This window comes from Diorhabda carinulata, chromosome 8, assembly GCF_026250575.1.
Source record: "Diorhabda carinulata isolate Delta chromosome 8, icDioCari1.1, whole genome shotgun sequence".
Classification (NCBI taxonomy): domain Eukaryota; kingdom Metazoa; phylum Arthropoda; class Insecta; order Coleoptera; family Chrysomelidae; genus Diorhabda; species Diorhabda carinulata.
The window spans coordinates 2,328,501-2,344,772 of NC_079467.1; the positions used below are offsets into that span (position 1 = coordinate 2,328,501).

A 16,272-nucleotide genomic window follows, 5' to 3' on the forward strand; every position below is an offset into this window, starting at 1 on the left:
TGCAAGCTGATAATCAGTATCATCTTTGTTTGATTCAAGCACTTATTTAATGTTAAAATTCATGTGTGTGTGTGAAAATTCGATGAAAATGAGATACTAATACACCAGATATTCATTTATTTATAAATGACTTAAAACCACCAATTCAATCGCATAATTTTGCCCCAGATAATGTAGTTCGTGTTTTTTATTTTTAATTTTACCTGTGGCTTCAAAATTTTCTGTTAAATAAATAATAGATTGGTAACTTGTTTGACTAAAAATAAACTAAGAATGTAGCTTAACAATTTTTATACTTTCTTCAGTGGAATATATAATTTTAGTGGTAGTAGTCAACAATGTATTTAGTATGACTTTTTTATCGAAATTCGTCTCCTTCCCAACTGAATTTAACGTTTTTCTAGCAGAAATTTTTGGTTACTGAGGCGGTCAGTTTATCGTTCTAAAACAACGCAGGAATTGTGGCCGCAGTTCAATTAAAATTGACGTGAATTGAGAAAACACTTGACAGCCAAAAATACTGAACGTTGTATGAGTATGAATGAATTTGTAAACATGGACAAAATTTTTATTTGAAACTAAATATTGAGTAGAAGAATTTTAACGAGGCCGGACGACCTGCGAAGACCAACATCGCAGTGGTCGACCAAATGATGTGAAGACTCAAGAAATGTTACAGAAAACGGTACTTGGTGATCTTCGACTGAAAGTGCGCGAGCTAGCAAACATAGTAGACATTTCAAAAAGTGCGATACCACGCATATTACGGAATATTTGAATATGAGAAAGCTGTGCGCAAGATAGGTGCCGCGTTTGCTCACAATGGACCAAAAAAAAGCGTTGTGAAGATGTTTCCATCGCGAATTTGGCAATGTATCACAGAAACCTAGCCGAATGTTTGCACCGTTTCATAACCATGGATGAAACTTCACACCCTTAACAAAAAAACAATCAAAACAATGAAATGAAAAGAGAAAATCGGCTCCAAAGAAGGCAAAACCATTCCACCTGCTGGCAAGGTGATGTTGACGGTTTTTTGAGATGCGCGTGGGATAATTTTCATTGACTATCTTGAAAAAGTGGAAACTATCAACGGCGACTATTATGCGAACTTATTGCAACGTTTGAGCGAAGAAAAGAAGCAAAAACGTTCACATTTAGCTAAGAAAAAAGTTGTTGCATCTAGACAATGCACCAGCCCACACATTCGATATTACAATGGCCAAAATTGATGTTTTACTACCCCATCCATCTTAATCACCATATTTAGACCTCTCGGATTATTGTCTGTTCCTAGACTTGAAAACTTATATTGGTTATATTGTGTTTTTTCCCAAAATTTTTGTGTTTTCTTTGTTGATCCTTTTTCTTTCTCTTATATAACCAGAATTATTTGAAACTCTTTCCACGAAGTTGAAATATTAGCTAATTACGTTACTTCACGAATACACTGTATAAAAACTTCCATCAATTGTATCAGGGAGAATTGAGTTTGGGTGTCAAGTTCATCCTAAATGTGGATAGATCATGTGCGAGGAGTTCGGTTCTATTTTTTGAGCGACATTATCGCATTATTATTGCAGGACATCTTTGGTGGAATTGGAAACTTTTTGTGTCCATCAATCAGCGTCCCCCACATCTCTTTTCATAATTTTTTGTTCGTAGATAAATTAATTTTTCCAAGTTTGTGGTAGAATAAACGTGACAGTTACTTCTTACAAGTGAATTGAATTCCTCGACTTTCTCTCATTTTTGCACAACCACGCACTTACCTACAGAAAAAAAATTTTCTTTCCGACGTCAAGATTCTTATCAGGTGTCGCGCTAGGGATATAAATTGAAGAAATTAGGGTTTTCTCGCGGGAAATCTGACTATTCCGAAAACCTCTCGTAACTTGAAAAATATCCTCCAATTGTGACAGTACTCAATAAATCTGCTAATAAATTTTATAATTAGAAATATTCACTGGGTGTTTTTGCCATAACATAAACATTTTTCATAAATCGTGATTCATTGGCCGGGAAAATTCAGTATCAAAACAGTCGTTAACTAATGTTTCCACTTGATGGATGGTCTTAAATCGCTTGCCTCCAATTACTTATTTAAAAGATTTAAGTATAAGAAAATCAAATTTCAACAAGTTCATACTATAAATTAGATAATAACTTTTTCAATTTTATCTTCAACAGTTTTTACTTCGTTGCAACTGCTGAGAATCTTCATATATACCGAAGTTTAACTCAATCCACCGTTGTGTTGAAGAATATACAGCTCTGGTTTTCAAGGGGTTTTCCTCGTCTTCATTTTTCCATTCTATATTTGCATGCTTTATTTCAGAGGTGTAATAATGCAGGGAAATCTTCCCTACTTCTTCAAAACGAGTTAATCATCTTCCTCAGAAGCCCACGTGCTAAAATTTTTCTATTGTCCTTCTATGATTGGACATTTCCATGGCTGATATTGGCGAAAATTTAAATAGATATATTAAAGCGTCCTTCTTGTTCATTAAATGATAGTTTCCTTGAACTTCATATTTCGATAGACGAGGAAATTACGCGTTTTTATTTAAAAACTCTCTCATATATCCTTGCATTTCAAAGATAATATTACTATTTCTTTCCACCCCTTTCTCTTTATCGTTTCATATCTCAACCTAGAAATTCATATTTTTATCGTTATCTTTCCACTTGACGTTTTTTTTTTCCTGAACTGGCTAATATCTAGCACCAAATTAAATATTTTTTCACTCTCAATATTCCATGTTTTCAAACAATTTAAGTCTTAGCGCTCACCCAAAATATATTTCATCCAGTTTAGTCTAGTCAAGAAGTGAGTTTTCTGCCAAAAATAGTTACGAAGAGACAAAAAGGGAGTCTCCGTTTTTCAGCTATATTTTCAAAAATATACAAGATACATGAAATTTGAGAAAAGATCATAAAAGAGGAGGAAATTTTAGTAAAAAAAGTCTTGACTGCCGGAGTCGTAGCTCCATTATTTATATTTTCAATTTAACGTTGAAAAGTGTCCTCTGCGCGGCCGTTACGGAGCTCAGGCGTCGCCGCCAGTTAAAGCATGCAATAGAAAATAATTTTTTCATAACATTTAATATTAATTTGATGATCTGAATAAAATATAGTGTAATCTAGACACTTGAAGGAATGTAGTCCTGCCAAAAAAATTATCAACCCGATTTTTGTTCACGTTAATTAATTGTTAATTAATTAATTTTTCATAAAATCTTTTATAAAAATTCATAGTTCATTTTATATACATTTAATTCATAATTGGTTTTCTCTAACGTATAAAGAGATGAAAAGGTTTATAATGCTTGCAAATCGATGTTATTTCGAATCAAAATCTATTAGACTTTATTTGTATGAATATCGTCTGGAGACGTAGAAATAACTTCGAGCTCTACAACTTATACAAAGACATAATAACAACAATCAAGATTGGTAGGCTTAAATCAGCTGCAAATGTAGTACGCATCGACAACACGTGCCCTTGCAAGCGTTCAAGGCTAGAGAAAGTCGGCACTCTGAGAGGCAAGGCGCTAGTGATGTTGATGTGTTGATGAGTTTTCCCGTCTATCCCAAATTTTTATTGTTCTCAGATTTTTCCTTTTCAATCGTTCCATCTTTTGTTTCATCATTTGATTGAATACCCATGTCTCACAAGTCCAGCGCCCAAGTCGCCCTGTGACTCCGGAAACAGTGACCAAAATAAATCAAAAGGTGCGTTCAGATCGTCGAATGAGAATACGGATGAATGCCGAGACTGTAAACGCCGATAAAAAAACGGTTTAAGAAAATTTCACACGGGGAATTACACATGACAAAAGTTCTTCTTCTATCTTTTCTATAGGCAATTCTGTCTGTTTCTTTCTTTTGTTGTGATTCTAAGTTATATTATCGCTCCATCTTTTCCGGGGTCAAAAGACACTTCTCCTCCCGGCCGGAGATTTGTCTCATGCGATCTTTACTACCCTGTCATTCTACTTATATGTTCCATTCTTTTTTTCTATTCAATAACCACTTGTTAATTTTCTCCACACTACATGTTGTTCTAATGTAGTCTTACTAGATCTCTCAGTGATTCTCCTCAGTATTCTGCTTCCAGTATTCTTTGTGTTTTGGACGCGTTCGGTCGCGTTTCTGCTGTGTATGTCATTATTGCTCTTATAATAACTTTGTAGATTCTAGTCTTAGTTTCCCTTCTTAAATGTTTGTTTCTCCATATTGTATTATTGAGGCATCCTGCTGCTCTATTGGCTTTCTGTATTTGTATCTCCATAACTTGATAGTGTGATGCCTAAGTAGATAGTTTCCATAACCTGTTCAATGCTGGCACCGTCAATTTCTATCTTACATCTAATCGGTTCCTTGCTAATGACCGGTATTTTTGTTTTTTGGGACGAAATTACCATGTTTAGCTTCTTTGCTACTATGCTATACTTGTGGATAGCATCATCTGCATAGCAGAGAATTTTTATTTTTTCTACTTCCCATCTTATAGCCTTTCCTCCTCTTCACTGCGTTTATTATTCCATCCATTATGAGATTGAAAAGTATGGAGCTGAAGGAATCCTCCTGTCTTATACGCGTGCCTATTTTTATTTCCTCTGTAAGTTGTCCGTCTATTCTAGCCTGTATTTTGTTGTCCTCACATATGTCTTCGATTGTTTTGATGATGTTTATTGTATAAAAGGTGAACTACGTCTTCTAATCTAACTCTGTCAAATGCTTTTGTCAAGTGTGATTTGTCTAGTTATAAATACTGCGTGACAACATTTGGTGCCAGCAAATCTGACTCATGACCAGAAGCTCTTTCGTCAACGGGTCTGCTTAGATTTCCTTGTAAGGTTAGAAAAGGATCTGCTTTGAAAGGGACCCGATTTGAGTCGATGGAAGAGGTAAAACAAAAAATAGCAGAGCTCTTAAAGGCACTCACCAAAGACTTCCAGCACTGCTTCGATCAATGGTAAAAACGTAAGGTGAAAAGGTTTATGGTGAAGGAAAGGGAGTATATTGAAGGGAAGCATTCGAATGCTGAATAATTTTTATAACAAAACCCTTTTTCGAAACCAGTCTCGTTGTGTAATTGCCAGACCTGGTATAATCTTCGAAATATTTTTCCATTTCATTAGCGTCTTTAGTATTCCAAAATTCAAACTCTTTTTCATCTTATATCACTTCTAAATATAATTTTTTTTCTTTTCGTACCGTGACCCTATGATTTGTTTAATTTGCATTTATTATTAATCCAAACTTTGCGGCAATGTTTCCCGACCTTCTTTTGAAATATGCTTTCGAAACAAATTTCTTTGATAAGTATTTTCTGAAATAATATTGAATCACTGCTACCCCGTATAATCGTATTTTAAACTCAAAAACTAAGTTTAAGTGTCAGAAACGGAAAAAAAGTGATAAAGAGATAATCACCATATCTCTCAACTTCCGAACTCCTAATCTTTTTGACGGAAAGGAAAAGTAATTTCGAAGAATCATTAATGAAAGAGTTTTTATTAAAAGGGAGGTTCAATCGAACTGATATTCGATCTCTTTTATTGCCTTTAAATTGTTTTTCGACCCGTGAGAAGTTAATAAAGCGTACGACCGTTATGGGCAACAAATACATACTATTTTGATATTATACAAAGTTAATCTACGGAATTTCAAAAATCGAAAATATCCCGAATAACTGTTTTTACGATTACAAAGGTAAAAAAAGACAAAAGTGAAGGATGATAGTGAATATCAAAAGATGTTACGTCGAAATTACTTCTTTTGATCACTTTTTGTCATTTTCTTCTGGGTATGTGTGAAATATTGATTTCTCAAAGCTGTACATAGGATAATTGGTGATCATAATATGCTTTATTGATCGTGACATCAGAAAGAGATTTGTTTTTCTGATAAAATACACCTACGGTTTCAAGATTAACTTTAATCTCTGCTGAGTAGAAAACTTCAGATGTATACAAATTATTAAGGCTACATAATTTCCTCTTTGCAAAGTTTGGAATAAGGTGTTTCGTAGGATATTGATATCGGGATATACTTTCTTCAATAATCCAATTCAATTATATCTAGAACAATATTTTTTTTTGTTTAAGCTATAATGACATTTTCTTCAGTTGAACTATTCAATATGGAAATGAAAACTTTTGCTAATAACCAATAGAAATTTATGTGGTCTGGTTAAATATTCAAATATTCTCCTCGCTGTCTTTATATCATATAAAGTTGCACAAATTATATTGATTGGTAAACCATGTAAACCGTGTCATCTAACCCTCCAATCTATCTATCTCCAAACTCCTTGAAAAATTACTTCCAATCCACAGGATTGGATCCCCTGCCATCAATTTGGATTCCGACAAAAACATTCGACAGTGCAACCGACTCACGCAGAAAATAAACAAAGCCCTGGAAAACAAAGTATACTGTTCTGCAGTTTTCTTTGATATCAGACAGGCTTTTGACAAAGTGTAGCATCAAGGGCTGCTATACAAAATTAAAAGAACTCTTACCACAAACTACTACCCTGAAATAATACTGAAATACCACAAGCAGATAGTGCTAAATACTTAGGAATCCACTCAGACAAAACCTTAACTGGAAACAACACAACAACAACAACAAAAAGAAAACATCGTGATGTAAAAGCAAGAGAACTACATTGGCTGAGGAAGAAAGTCTCACTTGAAAATAAAGTCTTCATCTACAAATCTGTCATCCAGCCTATATGGACATTGGGAATAGAGCTGCGGGGTTGCGCTTCCAAATCTAATACAATATTATTCAGAGATCCCAATGTAGAATATTCCGTCAATTAGTAGATGCTCCATGGTATGGTACAAATCACACCATACACGTGGACCTGTATAAGAAGTTATCCAAGAGAGGATCACCAAATACCACAAAACTATAGAAACCCATCCAAATTCACTACTAGAGGAGTTGTTGACGCGAAAAGACTGAAAAAAAGTTAACCAATAGACCCAATATGAGTTATAAGAGGTTACAACACTGGATGTAAGCCTCACCAAGACATTGTAGATGTTGGTTTATCTAGGACACGCGAGCAAATTAACCCATAGAATGTAAAAAATATTTTGATTGTCAATAAAAACTTTCTATAATAATAAAAATATCTCTGATCTTCAAAAACTTCTGTACATATTCATTATATTTGGTAATACTGTGTATGGTAGCAAATGCTTCAATACATACGGCAAATCTTTGAACGATATTTTCTCTTATAACACATACCCTGAAACCAAAGGGGTAGTTGTCTAAAGAAGCATAGTTTACTTCACGCCTACACCTGAATTGGAAAATGCCAAATATTTATTCTTCTAATATCTATCTTGTAGTCCCAGAACTACTTGATCTGTCCTAGAGATGGAGGTAGTTCCTTGCACTGTATTAGAAAGTATTCGATCTATACAGAATGGTTAAAGTTTGAGAACGCTACGTTGTTTAGTATTTTTCTGGCAGCTATCAACGTTAGTTCTGACTATCTATACCAGTGGTCGGCAAAGGGCGTCTCCAGAGACGAATGTGACTCTTTGGTTTCTTAAGTGGCGCAATAATATTTTGATAAATTGAAATTCGGTAAATTGAGAACATGTATAATTTTTTAAGTTAAAAGGTAGATAGAGGAAGGAAGCTTAATTTTTGAGATGTTAGAAGAACCAATACACTTGTGGTCAAAAATAACGCACCATTGTTTAATAATTTAATTAATCAATATTGTTATTGATTAACTTCTTTTCAATCACTTTGACGCAATAATGAGAAGTGTGTAGTCATTTTGAGTGATTTTTAATGAGTAAAAAATAAATATAAAACCAAATTTTCTTAAAAATAATTCTAAACAATAATGTTACTTTTTTTAAAACGTTAGCAGCGTGTATTTCCGCCTCTGGATGTAATTGTTGCTAACATTCTCTTGGGCATGTTTTTAATTAGGTGCTGTATCACTTCTTGAGTTATATTCTCTCATTCCTCTAATGCCTCTTGCTCAAGCTCAATTAGATTTTGAAGAGATTGATTTCGACGACAAATGCGGCGTTTTAAAATGTCCCAGACATACCCGATAGGGTTCATGTCTGGAATTCTTGGTGGCCAGTCCAGGGTATGAATTCCTACTTCGTTTAGGTAATTCAGGACATCTGCCGCAACGTGTGGTCTAGCATTATCATGCATTAAACGAAAATCATCATCAATAAATGGTCCAAACGGAACGACGTGATTTTCAAGAATGTCAGTTATGTATCTGGCTGCGTTAAGGGCGGGTCTAGGAAGAGATTAATTTTGTGCGGGCATCAAAACAAATTCCTTCCCAAAACATGATAAATCCTTTTTGGAACGGCTCCCTGGGAATGATACAAGACTGCGCAAATCTTTCTCCTCGCCGTCTTCGAATTTGATTACGTCCATCTGGGCCTCTTGGACTGATTCTTGTCTCATCAGTACCACCAATTTTCTAAATTCCAATCTAAATGTTGCCCTGCAAATCTTAGTTTGGCAACAAGATGCTGTCTGGTTAGCAGCTAAAAGGCTGTTGAACTCGACACTTCTCATTGACCGATTTCTTAATAAATTTAATTGCAAAAAACGGTCATCTCGAGGAGTTAAAACTGAGAGACGTCTTTCTCTAGGCCACCTAGAATGTGAACCGGTCTCTCGAAATCTTTGCATCACAACACACATTGATTGATTTAAATTACTGCTGTCCACAAGTTGATGCAACAATAGAATGAAAGAAACATCAAAATATGCGTAGAATTAGAATTTTAAAAAACCGCAAAAACAGTTATTTGCTCATAAGATATTTTGCTACATTTTATCGCTAACATTCAAGAAACTTTAACTTTTTGTAATAGAAAAAAAGAAACCCAAAAGATTAACATTTTAGGTTTTGATATTGAAATAAAGGGTGGAGCGTTATTTATGGCCACGAGTTTATTATGCGAAAACAAATTTTTATTCAGGATTTTGGAACGGAAACATAATTTTACTTTCCGGTCCTGCTGAAGCATCGCCAAGAAAATAATTCCTCTATTGATAAACGCTATTTTGAAACAATAATTTCAAATATGAGCAGGTTTCAGGAATTCAAAAGCAGCAGAGCAGCTCTAGCATTTGTCAAAAATCGTCTTGATGCTACGATAACAGAGTTGAAACAAGCAGATTTAGCTCGTAATTTTTTTTTAAATTGTTACAATGTTTATATTTGACTCTTTGGCTGATAAGTTTCTAAACCCTTGATCTATACGTATCCACTAATCCAATAATTATTGCTACCTGAAAGTTTTTCCATGCAATTGTGATTTTTTATAAAATTACCTTTAGCCTTAGGTAGATTTAATTGTTAGATACCCTAATAAATTTATTGATTTGTTTTTTGCTGAAGACTTCTGATTTCGTCGCTTCACATCCATCGTTTTTCCTTTTAAGAACTTTCGGAAACGTTTGAGCTAAAATGGTATTTTTCAGCAAGGCGTAGATGTTTCACAGAGTAGAAAGATTCAAGATTATTTATTTTTATGCCAAATAAGCCTAAATTAGATCCTCCGTAATAGTTTTACATTTTTTTAGATCTATCCATTGGGTGGGTAAACTATAAATACTTTTTAGTAGTAATTCTGTTGAAGCAGCAGCTGCTGCATTAGTCATTTCGTCAGGCTCATTTTCAACCTCGCTATATCTACTGGTTTTCATTATTTATTGCAATTATCGCAACCAAAAACCAATGATTCTTTTAAAAAGGAAAAAAAAAAACTAAATTATTAAGATGTCAAATTAGTAAGTTGCTATGTCGTTGCTATAATAATTATAAACTCTATTCTTTTCATGTCTGCTTATTTTACTTTTCGACCTAGTCCGGAAAATAAAATAAAAAAAGTGTCCGGAAAATAGGTACTAGAATAGATTTCTTCTTCAATTATTACAAATAATTAACTTATTAGAATTATTAAAATCATTCTAAACTATGAATTCAATTCCACTTTTAAGCAAAAAAGTTCCAGAATATTGTTAACTACTCGTATATAAATGATTTGATGTTAATCGGAGACTTCAGGTATAATCAAGGTATCACAATTGCTAACAAAGCATCCCTAAAAATGAGGCAAGCTAAGATACTACCGGGTAGTTATTTAGTGTTCTGGTGGTTGGTTTGTCGCTAGTTCATTCCCTTACAGCGCGGATGGCAATTTCGAAGTGACCTTAGCTACCAAGGCCACCATCTATCACCAAGGTCTCGTTGAGTGGAAACCGCCCGCTATTTACAAGAGCTCTTGTGAGATTGATGTGGAATATTTTCCTTTTGACGAGCAGACTTGCGTACTAAAATTTGGTAGCTGGACATATGACGGTTTTATGGTAAGGAGCATGTGATTTTTTGTTGCAGGAAATGATCCTGCTACAGGATAATACTTGAGAAATTTCTTAAATAGTTACGCTACATTGGCCGTTCGTTAAAGTTGTACCTTTATAGTTTACAGAGTGTTTTGGATTGATTTGTTTTGCAAGGTATCTCTAAATAAATAGCTTTAAAAACATGTACCACATTAAAATTATATCCAATATAATTAGTAAAATTTTCATTTATGTTGGTAATAACCGAACTACCTGATTCATTAAGTTATAATTGTGATTATAAATGCAATTGATGATTTAATTAGTTTGCAATCAGACAGTATCCAATTATTTCTCACCTTGACTTTGATTCAAATTTTATGCATACAAATAAAAAATTATTTGCTGAAATATACTCGGTGATATTAGAATCGATAGGCTCAGAAGGAATGATTTCTGATTTTCTAATCTTTGGTTTTATTTAGACCATATTAAATTTCATCTTTGACCTTATTCTCAAACATTCTTTTCTAAATTCGAATAAATCAAAATCATAATATCGTGAAATTGCTAGTCGTTTTAAACGACGGTCATAAGCAGGGGACAGACGACAAATAAGAAATCCAACTGATCATCAAAGGCGTACAACGAAAGTTGCGATGGGTAAACTAGACGAAAACGATTTACTACTTTCAATTAGTGAGAAACTATTTGAAGAAGAAAGTAGATCCATTATATATCCTAAAGAAAGGTCTTCTAACTCTTCTCTGGCAAATTCTTTTGCCATTAGATGATTTGAATGTAGTTCTTGGCAAAACTGTGTCTGATGGAATGTTTTCGCCGTTGTCTCATATATAAAATAGTTTATAACCATGATATTGAATTACAAACAACAACATGTAACATTGTCAATAATAAAATGACATTGGAATGCTTACGAAATTTACGATTTACTCGAATCCTAATTCTCTTTAGTTTCTGTTAGAAAGGACTGTGGGAGTAATAATTTGGAGACTAACCCATCATGATTTGAGCTTATTGGAGGCAAAGTGACAGTTAGTTTTGTTAGAAATGTTCTACAAATTATTCACTGGCAGCATCCTTTACATATTGCACGTAGAACTATGGATTTTCTCTAAGACAGCTGGCGTGATCACCAGATTTAAATACATCGAAAATGTGTCGAATATGATGATCTAGTTTGCATCACTTTCCATAGACTCAAGTGCAGATAATTAAATTTATATATTTCGTTTTGTTGGAAGGCTTTGTGGCTTCCATTTAATATTAATTGTTCACTCCAGTTCCACAGATAGAGCGACTTAACGGTTTAATAGTTAGAGATAGGATAATTGAGGGATTGTTCAATTTACATCGTATCCATAGACGCAGATAATCTGAAAATAGAATAAGGAGGAATAAGAAACCACGGAGAACCTCTTTCTGTCGTACCCTGGACTTGTAATCATCTACGATTTTGCCAAACACATCATTTTTTTATAAAGTAGATGTCAATAAACCCTCCTGCACAGTCACTGCTTATACATGGGTATAAATCTTACCATATGATTCATTTCAATTCGCATGTCAGTTTTTGATTCATAATTGAGAAGAATTGAAGAGAAAATGACACGATTGTTTATTATGTGTAGAAGAAATTAATTGATGATAATAATTGATGAAAATTTTGAGAACAATATCGCTTTTCTGTTAACGTGTTATTCTAGAAGCAATTCATTCGATTGGAATCCAACATTTTTGTTTCAAATGTTCAATATCTTCATGACTAACATAGCCAGTATTTTTTTGTGAGATTGTCTGCTAGAATCAGATTTTTTGAACCAAAAATTGCGGTGGTTCTTGATAATAATTTACAATAATTAAAATATCCTTTACTCGTATTTATAATTTCGCTCATTGAAGATATCCAGCTTTCTGCTCAAATATCGTACATCAATATCTTATCACAACGTTAATGCGTGGGCCAAGGTTTCCAGGATTCTTGGTTTCTCATTTCAAAATTACATAAATTAGTGATTGAAAAGCAGCATCGCAATCCCAATATACAAAAGGAGAAAGAAGAATGATCCAGAAAATTTGAGAATGATATCTTTGCTAAATATCTTAAGTAGGTTGATGAAAAAAATGATTACAATCGACAATAGACGCTATTTTCATCTTCAGACTAATGACTGAAAAATCCGTTGAATATCGAAAAACCCTGTTCCTATGTTTTGTCGATCTCAAGAAAGCATTTGATGTAGCTCAAATATCTGACATCATTGATATACTTCGGAAATATAGAACAGCCGTAGAATAAACGTGATAGAAGAGCTGAAAACACAACAGAGATTTCCCGGACAAGGTACAAGACTAACAGGAATTCGACAAGGTGATAATCTGAACTCATTCATATTCAATTCGATTATGGATAAAATAATTAATAACGTAAAATAAGATCCTAGAGGATACAAGATAGAACGAAGATCAATAAAGATAATATGCTACACCGGTTGCAAACATCAGATGAAAACTTTATTATGCAGGTATTTGTAGGAAAAACAGAATTAATGGAAATAGAAAAAGAGCTTATAAGATGTGAACAAGCTGTAAACGATAAACTCATTCACCAGTGTATGCAATGTACATACTCAGGAGTCGAGATCACAAGCGCCACGTAAACCCCAAGTAAATAAGGCGTCAATAAAAACGAAAAAGCCAAGAGATCAAATAAGACGCAAAACTATAAGAGAAGATCTTAAAATTCTGGATGTAGTACGATTCACGATATCGAGATGACGATGTTGGAGAGACTACGTCGACATAATGATGAAAGATCAGTGGAGTAAATGGATAAAAGATGAAAAAACAACCTCAAGTAGACCTCTCGGCTGTCTTCCCAAGAGATGTTACGAAAGAGGAGCATCTACTTCTGCAGAGGATGAATAGTAGAAGAAACAAGAGTGTCTTTAAAAAAGACGGAGAAGAAGAATAAAAATTGGTATAATTTGTTATCCAAAATTCATGTTCATCTATTTTAAACTTGAACTAAAAATAGTGTACCAAACAAATTTGAATAATTATAATGAAGACTTCAATTTCCACTTTTCCACTATCATCATTGTCCGTAATTTTATCAAACTAGCACTTTATTTATAATATCATTCCCCTCGCGAAAAATAGAAAATCTTATAAATATTCCAAAAAATAAAACGATCGAATCAACAACAAAAACTTGAAACAGTACAATTTGGCTTGCTCAAATTGAAACATGGCAACCTCAACTACCATACTATATAGAGAACTATCCATAGTTTTCTATCTATTGATTCTAAATGTTTCACTATATGACACTTGGAAACGTTTCCTTTCACATGGAAATTTTTTTTGTTCTAGCAGCCACTTTATTCAACTATATGAAAAGATGTGAAGTTCTACTGTACAGATCTAGAAGATAGTTGAATTTTTTTTTATTATAAAGTTTTACATTCTATGGTCTAATTTGCTTGCGAGTGTTAGAAAATCTAGCATCTATAATGTCTTGGTGAGGCTTACATCCAGTGATGCAACCTCTTATACCTCATAGTAGGTCTATTGACCAGCTTTTTTCAGTCTTTTCGAGTTAACAACTCCTCTAATGGTGGATTTGGGTGGGTTTCTATAGTTTTGTGGTATTTGATGATCCTATCTTGGATAACTTCTTGTACAGTGGGTACTCCCAGGTCAACGTGATTGGTGTGATTTGTTACATACCATGGACCATCTAATAGTTCGCGAAGTATTTTAGATTGGGATCTCTGAATAATATTTTATTAGATTTGGAAGCGCAACCGCAAGATAGTGGAAATATAGCTTTCTTCATTCATAACCTCCTATCTAGTATTAATAACCAATTAAATGAATGAATGAAGAGTCAATTTATTGAAAAGAGACTCAGAATTGCGTCTATTTAAACCCCTTATTTGAAAAAAAAATTTTCCACAATAAGACTGATTATTCAAAAACCAGCTCGAGTTTTTCTGAATATACTAGAGAATCCTCAGCATGCTACAGTCTTGATCACTGCAAAAAACTAATTTTATCTCTGTTCTTTCTATAAAGTTCCGTTTGTCTATGTTTTCGATACAACTTCTACTTTAACTTCACTTCAAAACAAAACACTTTCAAACAGAAGTATTAATAATTCATAGCACCAAGTTCACATGTCAGATGATGAAACAATATCAGCAAAACTTCTGGGAATATGGTTGACCCGATAACACGAATTTTCTATTCTCTTCATTGTTCCCAGAACCCCTGTTCAGTAATCTCATGTTTCGCTTTTTAGCAATAACCGTAACAAAGCAGATGTTGAGACCGTTTTGCCAGTAATGATTTTCTATAAATTTCCAATCCATTTCACATCGACAAGAACAGTTAGTAGAGATGAAAGGCGTTCCTTTCTCCTGGATAAAATAATATCCCGAAACGTAATCATTACGTAGCAATATCCAGATTTAAATATATTAAATTAAGCATACGATTCGAAAGATAATGTAAAATATTCGACAATAAGAAAAACAAACTTATACAAATTTACTAGAAAGTCATTTTTAGTTTGAACTTCTTGCACCAAATAAACCTGCGAATCGTGCACAGAGGAGTGTTGAATATAGCAGATGATTCGACTTTTAGAAACAAGTACCAAATATGTATTTGCTCGATTTCATTGATTCAGGGACTGACTTCGACAAAGCTATGAAAGTAATGGATATTAAGGACTTTCTATATTTATATTACTTATTGATAAATTCCAACTAGTGAGTTCTTTCCTTTTTTTGTCTCCAATAGTGAAGCTCCTTCACAAAACTGTATTTGTAAATCATATTTTATTTGAGAAGGTGTTATTTTGAGGTTAGAAAATAAAGACATAGGGACAAGATGTAAACGTAGAATTTCCAAGAACTTTTGGTTCAATGAGAAATTTGTTCAAATCAATTGACTAGTATCCGACTCAAGCAGGTTAATTATAAATTTTCTGGAATGAATTATTGGGATGAAAATGAAATTAATAGAATATATGGGTTTGCAAAACTGATAGGAAAATGAAGTTATAAGTGAAATGTCTACCAGCCATATTTCAAATAACTAAAAATAAAAAAAATAAAGCCCTATGGTGTCTCAGTTTTATTCTTAGAATAACTTGTAGTAGTAATACATCAAGAATCAATTTTTTGGCCTTGAATTTTGATTTCTTCATAATCTATCCCTTCCACTTGAAGGTATTTAACGATACTGAGGAAAATAGAGGAAATAAACTTTAAAGTGAATGTTATATTATGGGTGAGAAACGAGCCTCTTAGGGACAGTGTCAGATTAAAAAGTAATGGGGCCCGGGGCTAAAATCGACCCTCTTAATGAAATCAAAAATTGTTATATAGAGCAAAAAATAATTGTGTGGATTCAATTATACTAATTCATTAATTCCATTTAAATTTCGAAACAATTTTTGCAAAAAAATGCAAATTTTGGTGTAGATTCAAAATTGCTTCAAAAATAATTGATCAAATTAGTAATTTTGCGGGGCCCCTATATGCTCGTGGCCTGGAGCTTCAACCCTCGCTAGACCTAAATCCGACGCTGCTCATGGAGGATATCAAGAATCTCAAAATTCGATACGGTTGATTATTTTAGAAGAAATACGCGACATTCATAACATTTTCTTTTAAATTAATATTTTCGATAAGATTTGATCGTAATACGGATTTCTAAATAATTTCTAAGTTTAGCTAGTACCAGTCGAATGAGCTGTCTGAACTTCATAGACAATTCAAATTTATAGTCAATTTCACGAATCACACTCTAAATTAACGAGGAAAAGGAGTTGACACTTCTTAATAGCCCCACGATATCCTCCCGGAG

General features: G+C 33.5%; 1 protein-coding gene across 1 annotated transcript in view; it reads left to right on the forward strand.

Annotated features, from left to right (window-relative positions):
- The window catches only part of LOC130896999 (acetylcholine receptor subunit alpha-like), a 177,622-nt gene that overhangs the window by 58,355 nt on the left and 102,995 nt on the right, over positions 1-16,272 (forward strand). Inside the window, exon 4 of the mRNA XM_057805457.1 lies at positions 10,215-10,395. Within this exon, the coding sequence (XP_057661440.1) occupies positions 10,215-10,395 (181 nt within the window). The remainder of the gene's footprint in view (positions 1-10,214; positions 10,396-16,272) is intronic.